At 41.0% G+C, this 19078-nt stretch overlaps 1 protein-coding gene across 2 annotated transcripts in view; it reads right to left on the reverse strand.

The window, feature by feature from the left end:
• Positions 1-3879: 3879 nt before the first annotated feature.
• ARHGAP42 (Rho GTPase activating protein 42) overlaps positions 3880-19078 on the reverse strand; it is a 176687-nt gene continuing 161488 nt past the window's right edge. For both annotated transcript variants that reach the window (XM_038761754.1, XM_038761755.1), the window contains 6 exons: positions 18367-18511; positions 16029-16409; positions 15492-15648; positions 14362-14424; positions 7171-7250; positions 3880-6997 (listed from right to left, as the gene is read on the reverse strand). In XM_038761754.1, the coding sequence (XP_038617682.1) occupies positions 6909-6997; positions 7171-7250; positions 14362-14424; positions 15492-15648; positions 16029-16409; positions 18367-18511 (915 nt within the window). In that variant the 3' untranslated portion in view covers positions 3880-6908. The remainder of the gene's footprint in view (positions 6998-7170; positions 7251-14361; positions 14425-15491; positions 15649-16028; positions 16410-18366; positions 18512-19078) is intronic.

Consider the following 19078-nt stretch of genomic DNA (forward strand, 5'->3'; position numbering starts at 1 on the left):
TTTTCTCCAAGGCAAAAGGGTAAACAAACTCTCACTCCAGAATCCTATCCTAGCTCCATTGCCCAACTTCTTAACCCAATTTTCCACTTTCTAGTTTATGCCTCGGTTATTCTTCTGACAGTAACATTATCATGGATCTACAGAATTCCTAATCTCACTGGTGATGGCTCTGTCTTCCCTGAGGCGCTACTCAAACCTTCCTACCTTATTGGCTATTTGCCTTACAGTCTGTTCTCCCAGAAAAAGCTGAAAGAACCACCCTCTAGTAGAAGCCAAATGAGGCTGAAAGAGAGCAGTATGTTTCACCTCAATTGTCTGCTGGTCCCTTTGACTACCTTTTTCCTCCTCCCCATGAAAACCGGAACAGTGCAGCTCATTTTGCAAGGCTCTTAGCAATACACTTGGGAAACGGCTGCCGCCACAAAAATCAATGAATGCTTTATTTTTCCCGATCTGTAGAAAATCTAGTTTTCTGCTGGTATTAGCAGGGTGTGAATGGAAGATCCAGCTAAAGAGATCTTTCTCCAGGGTTGTTTCTCCAATGGTACTCTCTTTAAAAAGATGTTCAGTACTGATTTGATGCTTCCTTTACCTACCCATTTGTTTGACAAACATCTTGTAAGTTCCTCAAGGATAGGGATTACATCTTTTCCTTCTTTAGCATCTTCCACCAGCGCTAAGTATATTCTTCAAATCCTGTCAAGTCATTTCTGACCCATGGCGACTCCATGGACACCCCCTCTTCAGAATGTCCTATCTCCTGTCATAAAGTCATTCAGGCACGTGTATCCATAGCGCTAAGTATAGTGCTCTGCATATTGCAGTGTTGTACTGAGTACTTACTGATACCAACCTGAGAAGCTTCATGGCCTAGTGGAAAGGGCTTGGGCCTGGAAGTCAGAGGACCTGGGTTCAACTCCTGACTCTGCCGATCACTTGCTGTATGACCTTGGGCAAGTCACTTAACTTCTCTGTGCCTCAGTTTCCTCAATTGCAAAATGGGGATTCAATAACTATTCTCCCTCCTACTTCAGACTGCGTGAGTCCCATGTGGGAAGGAGCTGCCTGACCTAATTGACTTGTACCTGCCCCAGTACTTAGAACAGTGTTTGACACACAGTTAAGTGCTTAAGGAGTACCGTAAAACAAACAAATCCATCTTTATTTGAAGATGACTTTTTTTTAAGTTGATTGCTAAACACTGTAGAGCAGGAGAGCTTCTCCTAGAGCATTTGTATTCCCCCTTTTCAGTGAGCCATCTTTTACTCCTTTGAGAGTTCACCTTTTCACTGACACACTGTAATGTAAGGTATGCATTCTCCCTCAACTTTCACCGTGCCTAGTGTAATCCTACACACACTGTAGGACTCTACTGATAGCAGTTTGGCTCAGTGGCAGGAGCACGGGCTTGAGAGTCAGAGGTGGTGGGTTCTAATCCCAGCTCAGCCACTTATTAGCTGTGTGACTTTGGGTAAATTGCTTCACTTCTCTGGGCCTCAGTTCCCTCAGCTGTAAAATGGGGATTAAGACTGTGAGCCCTACCTGGGACAACCTGCTAACCTCATATCTCCCCCAGTACTTAGAACAGTGCTTGGCACATAGTAAGCGCTTAGCAAATACCATCATTATTATTATACCTTGACTTTTTTCTTTCTACAGATAGCATAGCTTCAGTTACAAAGAATAAATTAAAATGTGCATACATACTTTATTTTTAAAAATAATTTTAAGCTTAGGAAATACAGTGTAAAAGTACAAAGGGTACTGTGAATATCTAGGAAGGTATAACATGCTGATTATTTACATGTGTGTACATATACATATACACAAAGTGCAGATAAATATGAAAACAATGCAAAATAAACAAAAAACTCAATATGATAATTTACTGGTGGTAATTTATCTTATATTTTGCATATTTATCACTAATATGTGGAGAAATGCGCAGGGCTGAAATATAGACTCTAAACATCTCAGATTTATAATAAACTTTAGTACCTCAAAAATAAACTTTATAAATAGGATTCTGCATTGAAAACCCAGTCGTCTTCCCTGCCAAACCACACTGACATTTGCTATGGTCTGTGGATTTCCTCTCAGAATGGAGGAAGCCTTATGAAAGTGTAACTGGTATCCAGGGATTACTGCCGATTCCGAGCAAAACACTTGCAGGAAACAGGCTTGGATTTGTCGGAGTTGGTGTGGAGCTCCAAGATTGGGAGAAAGTGTTCTGTCGGATACAACTAGCTTCATAACCTATGAAATGCTGCCCCTCACAGGAGAAAATTCACTACCAGTCCCTTGACAAGTCGCACGATCTAGGATAATGAACATAGGCCTCGGAGTCATAGATGACCTGGGCTTTAATCCCTGCTCTGTGACTTTTTGGAAAAGTCACAACTACTGTGTGCTCCTTTCATCTGCAAAATGGGGATTAAATGCCTCTCTTCCCTCTCCTCTGTACTCTGAGATAGGGACTGTGTCTGATGCATAGTAAGTCTTAACAAAACCAGTAATTATTATTATGTACAGAAATAAATGGAATGCTAATCTAGGTTCTCTTGTAGACTGTAAACTCCTTGTGGGCAAGGGATCATGTCTACCAACTCCATTGTATTGTACTTTTTCAAGCGCTTAGCACAGTCCTAGACATGCTGTAAAGGCTCAGTAAAATACTATTGATTTGATTTCCTACCCTGGTGAGGAAATCAGGAGCTGAAGCAATTTTCTGATTCTTCAGCTACTACCCAGAGATTGAAGGGGATTAGGTTTAAGGGCTGGAAGGTAGGAAACAAAATATGAACTGAAGTTCGGCAGCTTCTTTTGTGTCCCATCAACTCTTCCTAAAAAGGATAAACCAACACAAATCAGTTCTCCCGATAAGGGTTGCTCTGAGGACTCCCATGGGTGAAAGATTCATCCTGAGAGAAAATTGGCCCATGTTTGAAGATTCCCATGTCTTTTTAAAGGGTGGAGGAGCCTTAACTCTTGAAGTCCAGGTTCTGGTGAGGAGGGGAAAGCTGTCTTTACAGAATAACCACTGTCAACTGCTTGTACTCTTCTGGGCATGGATTGGCCAGGGCAAACTGGTTGGGGAAACATTATTCAGCTCACTGCCTTTCTGCCCCCTGCTCTGTTGATTCTCCAGTTGATCAGAATCTTTTTTTTTATGGGGCTTTAATTTGGGTGTAAAATCAAATAGCAGCACTGTGCTCTTCAACTGCTATCGTTAAGATGTTGGGAAACAAATCTGGCACTAATGGAATGAAAGTAGTTTTTGAAGGAGAAATGTATTCCCAGAAAGGTACATACATTTTGGTTCTTTCTCACTGGATCACTTGACACTACATTCAAACCACCAACTTTTTCACCAGAGATAGTTTGTGGAAGTGGGGTTGTTACTCAGCAATTACAAATCTATTGTACAGGAAAAGTAACCAAAATTGCTTCACTGATGGAAGCAGAATTGTGATATTGTACCTCTAAAGACTATCACATTTAGGAAAAAATGACCTGAGATAGTGTTAGAGTTACTTTAGAAAAGCATAAGTCAATTGCCACAGTGTGCATTCCTAAATGGGATATATTATGAGCATGGTTATAACCCCCCCCCCCCCACAAAAACCTGAGCACAATTAGAGGCAAATGTTATAGATACAAACTAAACTGTTGGCTATGTGTTTAAGACCCAGGACCATTTAAAGATTTAAAAATACTGTCTCAGGAAAAAAGGAATAAAATGAATGGTATGAAATGGCACATTAATTTTCTGGGATAGGATACACCAATGGTTAGAGACTGGGTACTTATTTTTCTGGAAGGCTCCTGAAAGGCAGAAAAAAGAAAACATCATTCAAAAGAAATTTAAGTAAGGTTCCGTTCACATCCATGTTATAACTTTAAAATGTGTTCATCATTTGCTAAACACCGAGTGGCAGAAATGACACAATAACATTTTGACTAGAGTGAGTACAAAGATGACACAAAAAAGTTTTAAACATTTAGATATCTCACAATAAAAAAATCCTTCAACCCATTTCTTAGGTTTAGCACATTGAACTTGAAATACATATGAAATAATATAACAGGTATAAACAACACACACTTTCTGTACATGCATGTAGAATTCACAAAGCATAAATGACATTTACCATAGGCTACATAATGATTATGGTGACAAAAATGCAATATATGAGTCAGCTCAAGTGAAGACTATCTTACTATAGTTCCCTGTTGTGATTTTTTTCCCAAATTAAAATTTAATTTGGAAAGTGGTCCAAAGTAACAATTAGCTATAATTTAACTTGCAATTTCATATTTCTCTAACACTGTGAAGCACTCCCTCTCTCTGACACCTGTTTCAAAGAGAAGAAATCTCTCCTCTCTCTTTTTTTTCCTCCTCTTTTGTCAAGCGGGCCCAGGGAACAATGAATAAATTCATGTCATAAAGATAAAACAGGAACAATCAGCAGTGCAAAATAGCTAAAGTTCAAACCTCACAGGTGAAGCGTTTTGTGAAAAAGTTTTTTTTTTTTTTTAAACTCAGGAAGATAGAGAACACAACAGCTTGTCCATTTGTTTACAATAAAAAAATAGTATTTGCAACCTCCTTTCCAGTGGTGCCTGATAGCAGAGTCCTTTTCATAAACTACTCCCAAAGCCCAGCATACCGCCACCTCCACGGGATGGTTTGAAATCCTCTTGGATTGAATTTAGATCAAGTGAAATTCTATTTCTTCCAAAGAAAAGTGAAAGAGCAAGATTGCTTAATTCAGTAGCAAGCAGACTGCAAATCTGAGTCGCGCTTAGAGAGAAGTTGTTCTGTGAAAGGACTTTAACTTATTCCTAGAAGGCCTACTGTAGTAGCCATTGTGTAGGTTTGGGAGAGTTGTTTTTTTTTAATATTCAATGCAGTTTTTTTTTTTAAAAAAAGGACTATTACTAACCTTATGATTAACACAAGGTGCTAGAAAATGTAGGCGTATCATCACCTGTCTCCATGTTTTGTTTTGCTGTCTGTCTCCCCCTTCTAGACTGTGAGCCCGTTTGCCATGAATGCATGGCAAAACCTTTGATTTAGGAAGTAGATCTGGGTAGGAGCCTTTAGGGGGAAAAATGTTACCATTGTATTAAAAAAATTAACCACTCTAAAACGTGTCAAATTCATGTAAGGATTTAGTGTGTTACAGGCAACACTGGCATATGGTGTGCAGATATGATTGTAGGAGGTGACAAAGTTCTGTCACTTGGCACTTGGTGGCACAAACTCTCATCATTCCTACCTTCACGGCTAATGAGTGGAATAATAATGAGGAGGACGCGGATATACACAGCTCCAGTGGTTTATCCGGGATAACGCATTAGCCATCTTTTTCTAAAATATAATGCATCATTTCTATGATGCTTACCTGTCACCTCTAAAACTTTGCCTGGTCATTTTTTTCTCTTTCTATAATAGGTTTTTGTCATTGCTATTCTATTTTTTGGAGCTGATTGGGCTCTGTGGTATAACCCATAGATATATAATATTGAGTTTTCTAGAAAGGTCATCTTTTATAGACTGAAGTTAACAATTATATCAATTTAAAGGTAAGCCCACCAGTCTTCCTAAATCATTTTCTTTAACAATTTTCAACTTTTTTGAAACTATTGGATTTGGAATGAAATCTACATTCTAATTATACGAGCCTCTAGGCTGTAAACTGTGTCTACCAACTCTTTTATATTGGACTCTCCCAGTTAGAGCTCAGTAAAAGCAATTGATTGAGCCAAGTTAAGCCAAGTTACAACAGGAAATATAGATAAGAAGGGGGTTTTGCTCTAGTTTAATAAAGACAGAGGGATGTTATAGTTTGATTTCATTAAGAAAGCAACAAATTCACTTAAGAATAGTTTTTAAATTAATTTTGGGCTAAATTCCTTGCTTTAAGGATCAAGTTCTTTAAATGATCAAGTTTTACTTATAGTAGACAACCTCAAAAGCAAGAACTTGATATTTAAAAGGCCTGATAACACTGTAGCATAGGAAATTAATGCTATTCTTTTTAATTGTTATCCATTGAACATAAGTTTATGTAATATTTCAAATAACAAAGGTGCCTGTAATTACACTTTGGACAAGTTTTAAAAATGTAGTTATTGTGTAACCTAATTTGGGATCATTAACAAACATTACACACATTACTGCATTTGAACATCACCTGCTGGGACAACAAAAATAAGAAGTAACATACCAGCTGCAGAAGACAAGTTTTTCTTGAAATGTCATGGACCATTCAACAACATCTTGTTCCCTCAAAATTCTAGACAAGAACGAAATCTTAGAGAAGATTCTAAGTCATATGACTTCAAGATTCTTAAGAGAGCTCTAGAGAGTAATAAATACATTATTCAATATCCTCAAGAATCACGCGATATTAGGGGACATTCTTCCCCATACACGCACCCATCTGCATACAACACAATGCAGGGTTGGAAGAAACAGTTCTGAGAAAGTGGCTACTGTGGACATTATAAAGTGAGCTTTCTATAACATGAGGTCTTTTTGGAACACAGCCCCTCTCCTCACAGGCAGATTTACTATAGCACTGCTCTGCCCATACTAGTGGCCTAGAACTAATGAAGATATCATATTTCTGATTTTATCATTGAAATGTGATGGAGGGAAGGAGCAATTTGTTTATGCAAGTGACTTGAAATAATACATCAACTAAAAAATGAAAGCACAACAATTTTCATTCCTTGTGTTTTAGTTGCGTGGCAGCACATCATCCGCTGGTGCAGAACTTGACAAAAATCTACCGTTTTCATTTAGCTGGCCAATCCCGATATCTGTGTCAGATAAATTCAAGCACTTATTATTTGTTTCCATGGATACCATGAAAATACTGCCATCCACTAAAATATCATTAGAGGAAGACAACATAATTTTCTGGAACTAGTCCTGTTTTGCCTTCGTAAGTTGCTTTTAACCATCCAGGTTCCACGGATGGGTACACTGAAAAAAACACAAAATACTTGCAATTAGTAGATTAAGTTACACAGGACCGGGGTCAGCTGCAGAGAATGTCCACTTCATTTTCTGGATGAGCGGCAACTGACAAACAGGAATGACATCAGTGCGCTCATATTTCCAAACTTGAATAAATGCAGGATGGGAATGAGGCTTACCATTGGAAAAAATTGCTCCCTGGGGAAAGGAAAGCTCATGACTGTGCTCAGCTTTGCAGGAGTACATGGCTTTGGCTTGGCTGCAACATCAAAAGGCAAGTTGTCATGAATCAGGGAACAACCGAAAAGAGAAAAGATTTACATAAGGACTTAAATCTTGACTCATTCAAGAGGTTGGCAGTAGACTGTTGCTTCAAGGCACCATATGTTTGTGGAGCTCACAACTTTATCATGTTTTGGTATAAATTAAACACTCGTTTTGCTGAACTCTAGCTCAGGGGTCAATATCTAACAAACAAAGAACTGAACGACCCCTTATTGCAGGATCTGGATTAAAGCCATCTGCTTGGTTACAAGGCAATGTCCCCATCTAGATTTTGGCATGGACTTTTGGGGATTAGGGAAGTCTTTTGTTTGCCTGAATGAGCGGTGGGCGAAGAATGAAGTGTGATGTGTCCAGAGTGGATTGAGTAAAGGTGCAAATTCTTAGAGAAAATCGGGAAAGAATTATGTGGTTAGGCCCCATTGACTAGAGAAAAGGAGCAGGAATAGATGGATAAATTGTTCCTAAAGTGAGTCAGGTGTAGCCTGTGGGTTTGGAATGGACAGAGAAGTGTTGGGAGAGTTTCTGACAGAGGAGAGCTTAAAGACAGGTGTGGAGTCTGAAGGTCTATGAATACTTTGGTCTGGGAGTCAGAAGGACCTGGGTTCTAATTACCGCTCTGCAACTTGTCTTCTGTGTGACCTTGGGTAAGTCCTTTAACCTCTCTGTGTCTCAGTTCCCTCATCTGTAAAATGGGGATTAAGACTGTGAGCCCTAAAGTGGGACAGCAACTATGTCCAACCTGATCATCTTGTATCTACCCCAGTTTTTAGAACAGTGTCTGGCACAGAGTAAGCATTTAACAAATATCACTATTATTATTATTATGGCCATCTTCACTGACCAACAATTTTTTATGGTATTTGTTAAGCACTTATTGTGTGTCAAACACTTTTCTAAGCACTGAGATAGATACTAGTTACAGCGGACACAGTGCCTCTCCCACATGGGAATCACAGGCTAGGTAGGAAGGAAAATAAGAGAACTGAGGCACAGAGAAGTTGTGACTTGCCTAAGGTCACCTAGTAAGTATTTGGCAAAGCCGGGAATAGAACCCAGGTCCTGACTCCCAGAGGTCATGCTGCTTCTCAAATCCAAAAGATGTTGCACTGTTGCTCTCCTTGTGACAGAGGCAAGCTGCAGCTGACGTTGAGTGGAGAAACAACTGTTTGTCAGTAAAAACTCCTAGTGAACTGCTGAGATGTGGATAGTAAGGAAAGGCCTCTGAAGCCTCTGCTTTATTTTAGCTCACAGATCGTGGAATTTCAAGGAATGCAGTCTGAACATGTGAGACGGATAAATAGTTAACAAATAATCTCAAGTATCTGTAGGTGTGAGGCGCCTAGGCACATCAATTCACAGAGTCCAGAATCAAATCATCCAAGGAAATGAAGAGCACAAAAGGAACCTCTATCATTTTAACAAAAATGTCTCAATTATCCTGTTTTACATATTAGATATTTTTAAACTCTAGCTTTCACATCAAGCCCATGAGGTACACTTACCTTTAAAATGTACTTTTTTCTAATTGTGATATTGTGATTATTGCCATAGTTGTCTCTAGACTGTAGCTCCTTGTGGGCAGGGAACTTGCCTACCAACTCTGACCTATGTATTCTCCCAAGTGCTCAGTACAGTGCTTTGAACACACTAAGTGCTTAAGAGTTACTATTGATTATCTTAAGCATTAATTAAAAACCACAGCTGTTTCAATACTTCTGAGCCAATCGTAAAATAACTTATGACATTCACCTGATGAGTTTTTCCTCCATTTCTCTCCTGGATTAGTGGATTCTGAATGTCAGGAGTGGTTGGGTGGGAGTGTGTTCTTTATCTTTGGTCCCACTTTTTTTCAGGCAAGGAACAGGCCCAGGATTGGATGTATTCTTTTTATTTCCAGAAGAACCAAGCACTTTTCCTACATTACTTCATTAACCCTTGTGGGTCCTCTGGGAGGATGATCATCAGTGGTATTTAGTGCATGATTACTGTGTGCAGAGCACTGCACTAAATGCGTGGGAGAGTACAATATAACAGAGTTGGTAGACACATTTCCTGCCCACAGTGATCTTATAGTCTAGAGAGCAGCTTCATTCTCTGGGTCTTAGAAGGAATAATCCTGGGCCCCTGAAATCCTAGAATAGCTTTGTTCCCCAGGTCACATTTAACAATGAAACCAACATTAAAGGAAGAGGCTGAGAAAAATCTTCACTTGGTTCTTGGCATCTGAACATGTCACAATTAAGTGGAAGGTAGTTTTCCCTTTGGTGAAAATTCTCTAGCCATATCCTCTCAGTTCATTTGCTCACTCCAGTTAAATTGCCCAGGGGGGTGGCAGTTGCTGAACCGGTAAAGATTTCTTTCTTAGCCCTTGCTGCTGTTCAAGTGACAAATTTTCCAGGCAAGTCAAGCCTGAAGTTCCAGAAATGATATCACAGTAACTGAGCTTAGTCCTTTTTTCACCACGGAATTGATGAATTCAATTTCTTAAAATCAATTTCCCTCAGCTAAGGCACACTCCCCCCCACCCCGCCCCCCCACCTCCCTCCTCAGGCCCTTGTAGCTTTTTCACCTGGGCTATTTGCATCTTTTGAGCACCAGATAAACAAAAATGTACTCTCCAACTGTCGAATATATATAAAACCCCAAAATACAATCCCAGTTTCCTGTGACATTTTCTTTTTTTTTTTTCAGTGACTTGGTAAAGTGTAATTTTCTTCTGCTGATATCATCAGCTTCAGGTGTTAGCTTTGGAAAAGACCTTTGATTTAATACAGACTTTTGTGAAGATGGAAGCTTTTTCTCTCTCCTGGTACTCATGCTTTCTCTTTCTTTGCTTTCTGTCTATTGAAGAGGATCATGTGGGACTGTTAAGAAGACTTCTAATTTTCTTTTGAGAAAGATAGTGAGAATTCAGCCTCTTACTGCATATGTAGATAATCACATCCACATCTCCTAAAAGCTATTTCTTTACCTAATTTAAGTGAAATAATTACCTACTGGATAATATACCAGTCTCTCTTTCTAGTCCTAATTTTGAATTTGGTCTAATGAGCAGGTTTGAGCTGGTAAACATTTCAAATTCATCCTAATTTTAACAGGAACTCAATATCCATGGAATACACCCTCTAAAATACCCAAGCTTCTGGTTCCTCATCATATTGGCATTAATAATAATAATAATGGCATGTATTAAGCACTTACTATGTGCAAAGCATTGTTCTAAGCACTGGGGAGGTTACAAGGTGATCAGGTTGTTCCACGGGGGGCTCACAGTTTTCATCCCCATTTTACAGATGAGGTAACTGAGGCACAGAGAAGTGAAGTGACTTGCCCAAAGTCACACAGCTGACACGTGGCAGAGCCACGATTTGAACCCATGACCCTTGACTGCTCTAGATTGAGTTAAAGTTTTACCGAAGAGCAATAGTAATGATTCTGCTTTATTTTGGCTTTGAGATTTAAACCTACCTCAGATGTCACACCCAGTTTCTCAAGCAGTTTTTCAGCATCCTATGATCTAGATTTACCATAAATGGCACCCCAAGATGATTCTCACTGGGGCCAGGGAACGTTGTCTACAAACTCTGTATTGTATTCTCCCAAGCACTCAGTAAAGTGCTCTGCACAGAGTAAGCGCTCCATAAATACCATTGATGAGTCTCAACAAGGTCTTAAAATCTAATCCACTAATTTACTGCAACTCCACTAGACTGAACAGGATCTGGGCATAGTATAATACTACTAATAATAATAATGATGGTATTTGTTAAGCGCTTTCTATGTGCTAAGCACTGTTCTAAGCGCTGGGGTAGATACAAGGCAATCAGGTTGTCCCACGTGGGGCTCACAGTCTTAATCCCCATTTTACAGATGAGGTAAGTGAGGCAGAGAGAAGTTAAGTGGCTTGCCCAAGGTCACCCAGCAGACAAATGGCAGAGCCGGGATTAGAACCCATGTCGTCTGACTCCCAAGGCTGTGTTCTTGCCACTAAGCCACGCTGCTAGATGACATCAGGATACATTGTCCACATACTTCTAGTGAATTGCAATTGTATTTTATCCAAAAAGACATGAGTTGTCAGAAGAACATTGTCTAGGCAGTGTTCTACCTGAAATGCCTACTAAAAACACATTTTATGGAAGAAGAGGATGACTCAGGACCTGCTCTGTGGTGAAATGAAATGGAGAACTGCAATAAATTATAAAGGATACTGTAGTACAATTTCAAGCAGTGTGACATGATAGTAGAAAGTGGAAGTCAGGAGCAGACAAAAGCCGTGGTGAGGTAGTGATCCAAATGATTGGGTTTTTTTTTTCACAGAATTTGTTAGGCACTTGGTGCCAGGCACTGTTCTAAGCATTGGGGTAGAGACAAAATAATCAGGTTGGACACAGTCCCTGTCCACCAGGTGTTTACAATCTTAATCCCCATTGTACACGTGACGTAACTGAGACACAGATGAGTGAAGTGACTTGCCTAAGGTCACACAGAAGACAAGTGGGAGAGCCAGGATTAGAACCCAGGTCCTTCTGACTCCAAGGCCCGTACTCTATCCACTAGGCCATGCTGACATACATGGAAGGTGAAAATAAGCCTTCATTGAAATGCTGGGGAATTCCTGGTTTGAGGGCCAGTATGAGTGGAGTGGGTGTCAGCTACAGTTCATCCTCATTTTCCTCTTTTCATGTTAGATTAACAGACTTGGCTCCTGATTGTTGTTGATACTCAGTTGTCATTTATTTCCTCTCCAAGTGAATGGATCAATGTCTTTCTGATTCGTTTTCTGCCTTAATTTGCTGCCTTGAATGGATTATTTTAAGGTACATTTCCACCAAAGAAATGGAGAGTTTTGCCTCGTGAATGAGTTCAGAAAAGAATTATGCTCTGTTTGGAGGTGGGGAGGAGGGGAATAAAAGCAAAGGCCCATAAGGGAGAAAGGAATTGTCTTCGACTAATCACCTAAATGGTAATAATAATAATAGTATTTAAGTTCTTACTATGTGCCAGACACTGTACTGATACAAGCAAATGGGGTTGAACACAGTTCCTGACTCACGTGGAGCTCACAGTCTCAATCCCCATTTTACAGATGAGGTAACTGAGACACAGAGAAGTGAAGAAACCTGCCCTCACAGGAAACAAATGGCAGAGTCAGGATTAGAACCCATGACCTTCTGACTTCCAAGCCTGGGCTCTATCCACTATGACATGCTGTTTCTGGTGCTGGCAGCAGATCACATAAAAACATAGGATACATCATTGCTCAGTCAGACCATGAAGAGCAGTGTTCAGTCTCCCTCTCTGGCACTAAGATTCTTGAAGGCACTGTGAGATTGTTAGGCTTCTTGACAACTAACAATATCAAGATAATCACCAAAATAACATTTTGTTTTTCTATCCGACTAATGTTTTCTGAACATCCTCTCGGCATATAATACTGTACTAGGCGCCTGGAATTAATAGCGCTTTTTGTCTTTATAAAAACAGAATTAACAACTCATCCTTAAGCAGCCCTGTGAGAGGCTAATGAATATAAATTTGCACAAAAGGGTGCATGGAAAATAATCAAAAAGAAAGCCAGGTTGTTTTGAATCTATCTGGATCTGCTATCTCAAATGACCCTTCACAACACCCTCTGTGAGTTAAACTAGAACTCAGCCACGCCAGGAAGGAAAACTGTGTGGGTGAAAAGCACTTAGTCAATCATAACTGTCGCAGACCTCAGCTGCCAGGATGGCCCTAGGAGACCGTGGCCAGGGGCCTCCTGCACCATTGGCTCTGTAGACTAAGTGAGGGCTGAGCACTGGTGTGTAGGACGTCTCCTCTCTTCCCAGTTTCACTGGGAGTAATAATAATTGTGGTATTTGTTAAGTGCTTACTATGGCCCAAGGATTGTACTAAGCCATAGGGTAGATACAAGCTAATTAGGTCCCACATGGAGATATCTGTCTGATACATGAGCAGGCAATGTCTACCAACTCTGTTTTACTGTACTCTCCCAGGTGCTAAGAATTGTGCTCTGCCCACAGTAAGAGCTCGATAAATACGATTGATTGATTGATTGGATTAGGAGGGAGAACAGGGAACTAGTCCTGTTCCCACTGGATGATAGATGGAACACTGGAGTGCTTGGAATTTGCATTCCCCACTGCCACTGGTGTTTTGTGGGAACAGAAGGCACACAAAAGCTCACTTCTGGATAGATGATTGGGAAGGTGGCGACAGTTATCAATGAAGGTGCTCACGGCTCCAGTGGAGAGAGTAGTCTGAAGACCACCTCTCTTCCCCAAAGTATTGTTCGGTGATTCTCACTGTCATGATTCCTACTACCCTGCTATTGTTACCTTGGATGGGTGCCCCCTTTCTTGGTCCCCTGAAACTGTGAACCTCAAGATAAAGTGAAGGGAACCATTTCTTAGAATTCTGGCCTAAGGAGGAAAGGGAATATCCAAGTGGTCAACGGCTTCAGAAAGTTCAGACATCATGGGAGTGAAGCCAAGGTTTAAGATGAGAGTAAGGAAGAAGTTTGGGATTTGTGGTGTTTGTTGAGGAGATGGCATATGGGTAAAAGTTTTAAGGGTGATGCTTTCTGTGTGGATCTAGAAAGTACATTTTTAAAGCAATTAGAAAATAAACAATACCTTATTGGGTTAGGCCAATATCTAATTCAGCCCAGGGATCCTGTTTCCTACAATGGCAGCAAAGAATGCCTAGGGGAAACATTGGGATGGTTGTTTTCCTCTGGATCATCACCAAAGTTATGAATGTACCATTCAACAATCCTAATTTCACCTTCTGAAGGCAAATCGTAAAATTGAGAAGTCCACACCTGTTCTCCCTCTTCCTTAGACAGTAAGCCCAATTTGGGACAGGGACTGTGTCTAACCTGATTATCCTTTATCTTCCCCAGTGTTTAGTACAAGGTTTGGCACAAGGAAGTGCTTAACTAATACTACTGTTTTTATTATTTGACCAAAGGAGAAACTGTGTCATAATTCAACTAAGTAACTCATCAGAGGTTGCTCAGCCTGTTCATTTCCTATATAGATTAAATTAAACAGCCATCAAAAGGCGAGGGAACTTACCGCCCAGAAGTCGTTTGCTTAAATGAACCGGCACTTTCAAACAGCTGGGCCTTGGCAGCCACGCTAAAAACAAAAGGAAAACGACAAATTGAGACCAAGGCTTTGGTGGACAGATGCTATGGGAGTCATTACAAAGATTTCAGCTTAATGTACCACATGAGGTTAAGATCACAGGAATTTTAAAAAATGAAATCTGAATTGCTATCATCTGCTTTATGGCTATGACTTATCCCTACTAAAGAGAGTTTGGGGTCCAGAGTTGGATGCCAAAATTCAGCATGGTTTGCCTTTGTCCTCATGTCCCCTGAATGACACAGGTGTAGTCACAATGGACATTTGATGTCCAGGAGAATAGATAACCATGCTCTATGAACCACTGCCGTCAGGCTGGCAGGGGCTCTGGGGGTGTCCTGAAGTGACCTACTTTGGCAGAATGTTTGGGGAACGTGGACCAAAGGGTGGAAATGTCTGAACTGCCCTCTGACAACACAGTTCCCGAGCAAACCACAAGGCATGGCTGGCAGTTACTGCTTTCTTCAATTTAATTTATATAGGGCCTCATTCCTAAGGAACTAAAATCCTTTCACGTGGATGACTATAAAGCCGCATGGGCCTGGGGGTCATAAAGGACCTGGGTTCTAATCCCAGCTCTGCCACTTGTCTGCTGTCACCTTGGGCAAGTAACTTAACTTCTCTGTGCCTCAGTTTCCTCATCTGTAAAATGGGGATTAAGACTATGAGCCCTGTGTGTGACTGGGACTGTGTCCAACTTGATTATCTTGTCTACCCCAGTGCTTAGAACAGCACTGGCACATAATAAGTACTTAAATACTATTAATAATAATATTTGGCGAATAGAAACCTACAGTGGTGAAGTGATTTATTTTCCTAAAGTCACTCAATAAGCAGTGGACCTGACCAGGCCCAGTCAATTGTATTTATTGGCTCTTACTGTGTGAAGAGTATTGTACTAAGCATCTGGGAGTGTACAATATAACAGAGTTGGCAGATGAGTTCTCAGCCCAGATTTCCCATTCCCCAGATGCGCGCTCTTTTGCCAAACGGTTGCCACTTACAAAATGCATAAACCATTAATGTGAAAAGAGAAATGGAAATTCTTTATGACTTACACTGACCCAGGTCGTTGATAGCCATTGCTTGATGCTGTGTCTAACCTTAATCGCCTGCACATTTTGGGAGGCAGGTCGGGGTTTGGCGGGGCTTTAGGGGTCTCTTTGGACTCTAGAGAAGACAGGCTTTGAATGGATCCACTGTAACTTCTGTTTCCTAAAAAGAAAATCCCAAGAGGGACTAGTCAAGTGCTATTAAACTAAAAAAAAGCCACTCTCAAAGTATATGGGTATAACAAAAGACAGCATCTTTCTTTGAACCAAAATGGGTAGATACAGAATGTTCTTAGAGACCCATCACAGAGATCACAATCTGCCGTAATTTACTGAAGAATATCACCTTTCCAAGATGGAAAGATTTCAGTAAAAAGCCACAGCATAAAGCAGGTTGAAAAAAAAAAAGTACACATACAAAGTCAATAGGCTTTACAAGTCCCTTCTCAAGTTAGTTATTTTCCAGCTTAATTATACCAAATAATAGAATATTGCAGTCAGTGAGGTTGTGCTGTGGGATCATGAAAGAACCGCGGCACTTACCATCTGTGGCCGGGATGGATCGCAGGGAGGAAGCGGCAGATCTCTTCAGACCAGACAGCCCGTAAGGTCCTTTCTTGACCAGGTCTATCGGCGGCGATGCATTTCCCGAGCAGGTGACAGATGCTACACTTTGACAGTCCGACTCCACATCTGTCTTTGTGGCGTCTTCCTTGGAGCTTGATTCTGGGCTTGTTGTCCAGAGGCTTGAGCTCTTTTGGCCGTTGGAAGGGGGTGATGAGGCGATCCAGGGAATCCCGCCTGATTTTTCTCTCTGCTGGGAGGATGCAGACTTTGTGGTGCTGTTCTGTTCTGAGGAGTGCGAAGACAGAGACTCTATGCTACCCATAGGTGTGCTATCAGCACTACTGCTGTACGAATCGCCTGGTGAGAAAAAAAGACGGGACAATAGCAGCTGAGTCAGTCAATCATATTTATTGGGCGCTTACTGTGTGCAGAGCACTGTACTATGCACTTGGGAGAGTGGCATTTGTTGAGCGCTATCTGCCAGGCACTATACTAAGCTTTAGGGTAGTTACAAGGTAATCAGGTTGGACGCGGTCCCTGTCCCACATGAGGCTTACAGTCTTAATCCCCATTTTACAGATGAGGTAACTGAATCACAGAGAAGTGATGGGACTTGCCCAAGGTCACAGCAGACAGGTGGTGGAGCTGGGATTAGAACCCAGGTCCTTCTGACTCCCGGGCCTGTGCTCTATCCACTAGGCTATGCTGCTTCTTAATAAACAACAGACACATTCCCTGCCCGCACTGAGTTTACGGTTTGGAGAGGGAGTACACAGCACTGTACTGAGCAAATGGGAGAGTACGCTACAGTAGAGTTGATAAAATGATCTCTGCACATAAGGAACTTATAGTCCAGGGGAGAGGCTTCCGCTTCCTGATAATATTATGCCACGTTTCCAACCACCATCATGGCTTTTGGCCATTCAGACAGTCTTTGTTGGTTTGAAAACCATTCTCACTCAGTTTCAGGAACAGGCATTTAAAGGATGCATTTTGGTCACATGACCATTGGTCTATGGAGTGGGCAGATTCTTAGTCACATGTTTAATCTTGTCTTGGTAAGGAAAGTTGAGAATGGAAATAGCCCATCTTGACTTGAGGCTACTGGACAAAACTCAGACCGGACTCTGAGTCCCCAGAATAAATGGAACAAGGAGAATTGAGTTTTGATTTGGTTGGAGTTTAAGTAAGAACCAAAAGATAGATTAAGGACATATACTTGTATTTGCCCATCTGTCTGTTCCTCCCTCCCCATTTTTCTCCCTTCTAATGCAATTCTAGAAGACATTATTGGAAGACACTGTCACATAAGACAGGAGAAGCAGCGTGGCTCAGTGGAAAGAGCATGGGCTTGGGAGTCAGAGGTCGTGGATTTGAATTCTGGCTCCGCCAATTGTCAGGTGTGTGACTTTGAGCAAGTCACAACTTCTGTGTGCCTGTTACCTCATCTGTAAAATGGGGATTAAGACTGAGCCCCACGTGAGACAACCTGATCACCTTGTATCCCCCCCAGTGCTTAGAACAGTGCTGAGCACATAGTAAGCACTTAACAAATGCTATCATTATTATTATTAAGAGTCCTCTTAAATAGAATTCCACATCAATGGCCCTGCTAATGGTTCACAAACTCAAAGCTGCACAACATAGAGACAAGATGGCCATTTTTTGTTATTGAATGAAAGGTACATAATGGAAAGTGAACCAATGACTTTTTAATAACAACGCACTACTGATTTACACAGGATTTCACAGTTAGCACATCCTTCCTTCTATGCAACTTTGCTATAGAGCTCTTTTTGGGGACATGGATTAAAATCAAGAGCTCTCACTGAAGACGGCTTACAACCTATCATGGGCAGAGGCTGCCATTTCATATCCCCTTGATACTCGGCTCAGCATCGTAAGCTTGCCACATCGTATTTCTGAACACTTTACGATCCACAAGAGATACTTTATAGAACATAATGTGAAAAAAGCAAGGGAAAAGACTGCTTCAGTTAGTCTCACTCCTGCTCCAGGACAAAACCTCCTGCAAAGAAGCACCCAGTGTACTTAATCACAGCTTTGGGACACCAGCTTTGAGAAGGTTTTGCTCCTTGGAAGATATAATGAATTTGGTCTAATCCACCTGTCCAAGCACCTTGATATGACGGGTGTTAGGGACTGTAGAAGTGGATGATGAGAGGGGGGTAAAAGGGAGAGGCAGATGAAGAACATTTTCTATTTCTCACTAATTAACAAAAGGAGAACTGCGGATGAAAGAATGGGAGGTTAACAAAGACAGTGAAGTGCCTAAAAGTGAAGGTCTACTTACTGTCAGGCTCAGCGAGGCATGGTGTATATCGTCCCTTTGGTTTCCGTGAGCCCGTTGAGAGGCAAATTGCTCTAGTGCGTCTGGATCCTGACCGGGACTGAGGCTGAGGAAGAGGAATATTTGGGTCTGGGGCAGTGTGGAATATCTACACATGGCGGGGAAAAAAGACCTTGTTTTAATGAAAGTCAAATAACATTGCTGATTTTGTTTTTTAAAAAAGAAGATGAGGTCTTTCTTTAGCCAAATTTAAGATGGCCATTTAAACAATGTTCATAAGAAGAATATGTATTTGCTATTGTATGCTCCTTGAGGGCCAGAAGTGTGTTTACTATTTATTGTATTCTTTCAAGTGCTAAATTTAGTGCTCTGCACACTTCATTTATTCAATCATATTTATTGAGCACTTACTGTGTGCAGAGCACTGTACTAAGGGCTTGGGAGAGTACAGTACAACAATAAACACATTCCCTGCCCACAACAGGCTAACAGTCTAGAGTAGGCACTAAGTAAATACCACTGATTGATTGCAGCCTTTCAAGGAAATCTTGAAAAGTAAGTGACGTTGTGGGAGCCAAGATCTCAACCAGTAGTCTTTATTGAGAGCTCTCTCTGTGAAACACTCTGTACTAAGCACTTAGGAGAGCAGGTTAGTGATGAATCAGGGATAAAGAAAATCAACGTTGTCGAGTAAGTTCTTTGTGGTTAGGGAATG

The sequence above is a fragment of the Tachyglossus aculeatus genome, chromosome 20 (genome assembly GCF_015852505.1).
Source record: "Tachyglossus aculeatus isolate mTacAcu1 chromosome 20, mTacAcu1.pri, whole genome shotgun sequence".
NCBI classification, from domain to species: domain Eukaryota; kingdom Metazoa; phylum Chordata; class Mammalia; order Monotremata; family Tachyglossidae; genus Tachyglossus; species Tachyglossus aculeatus.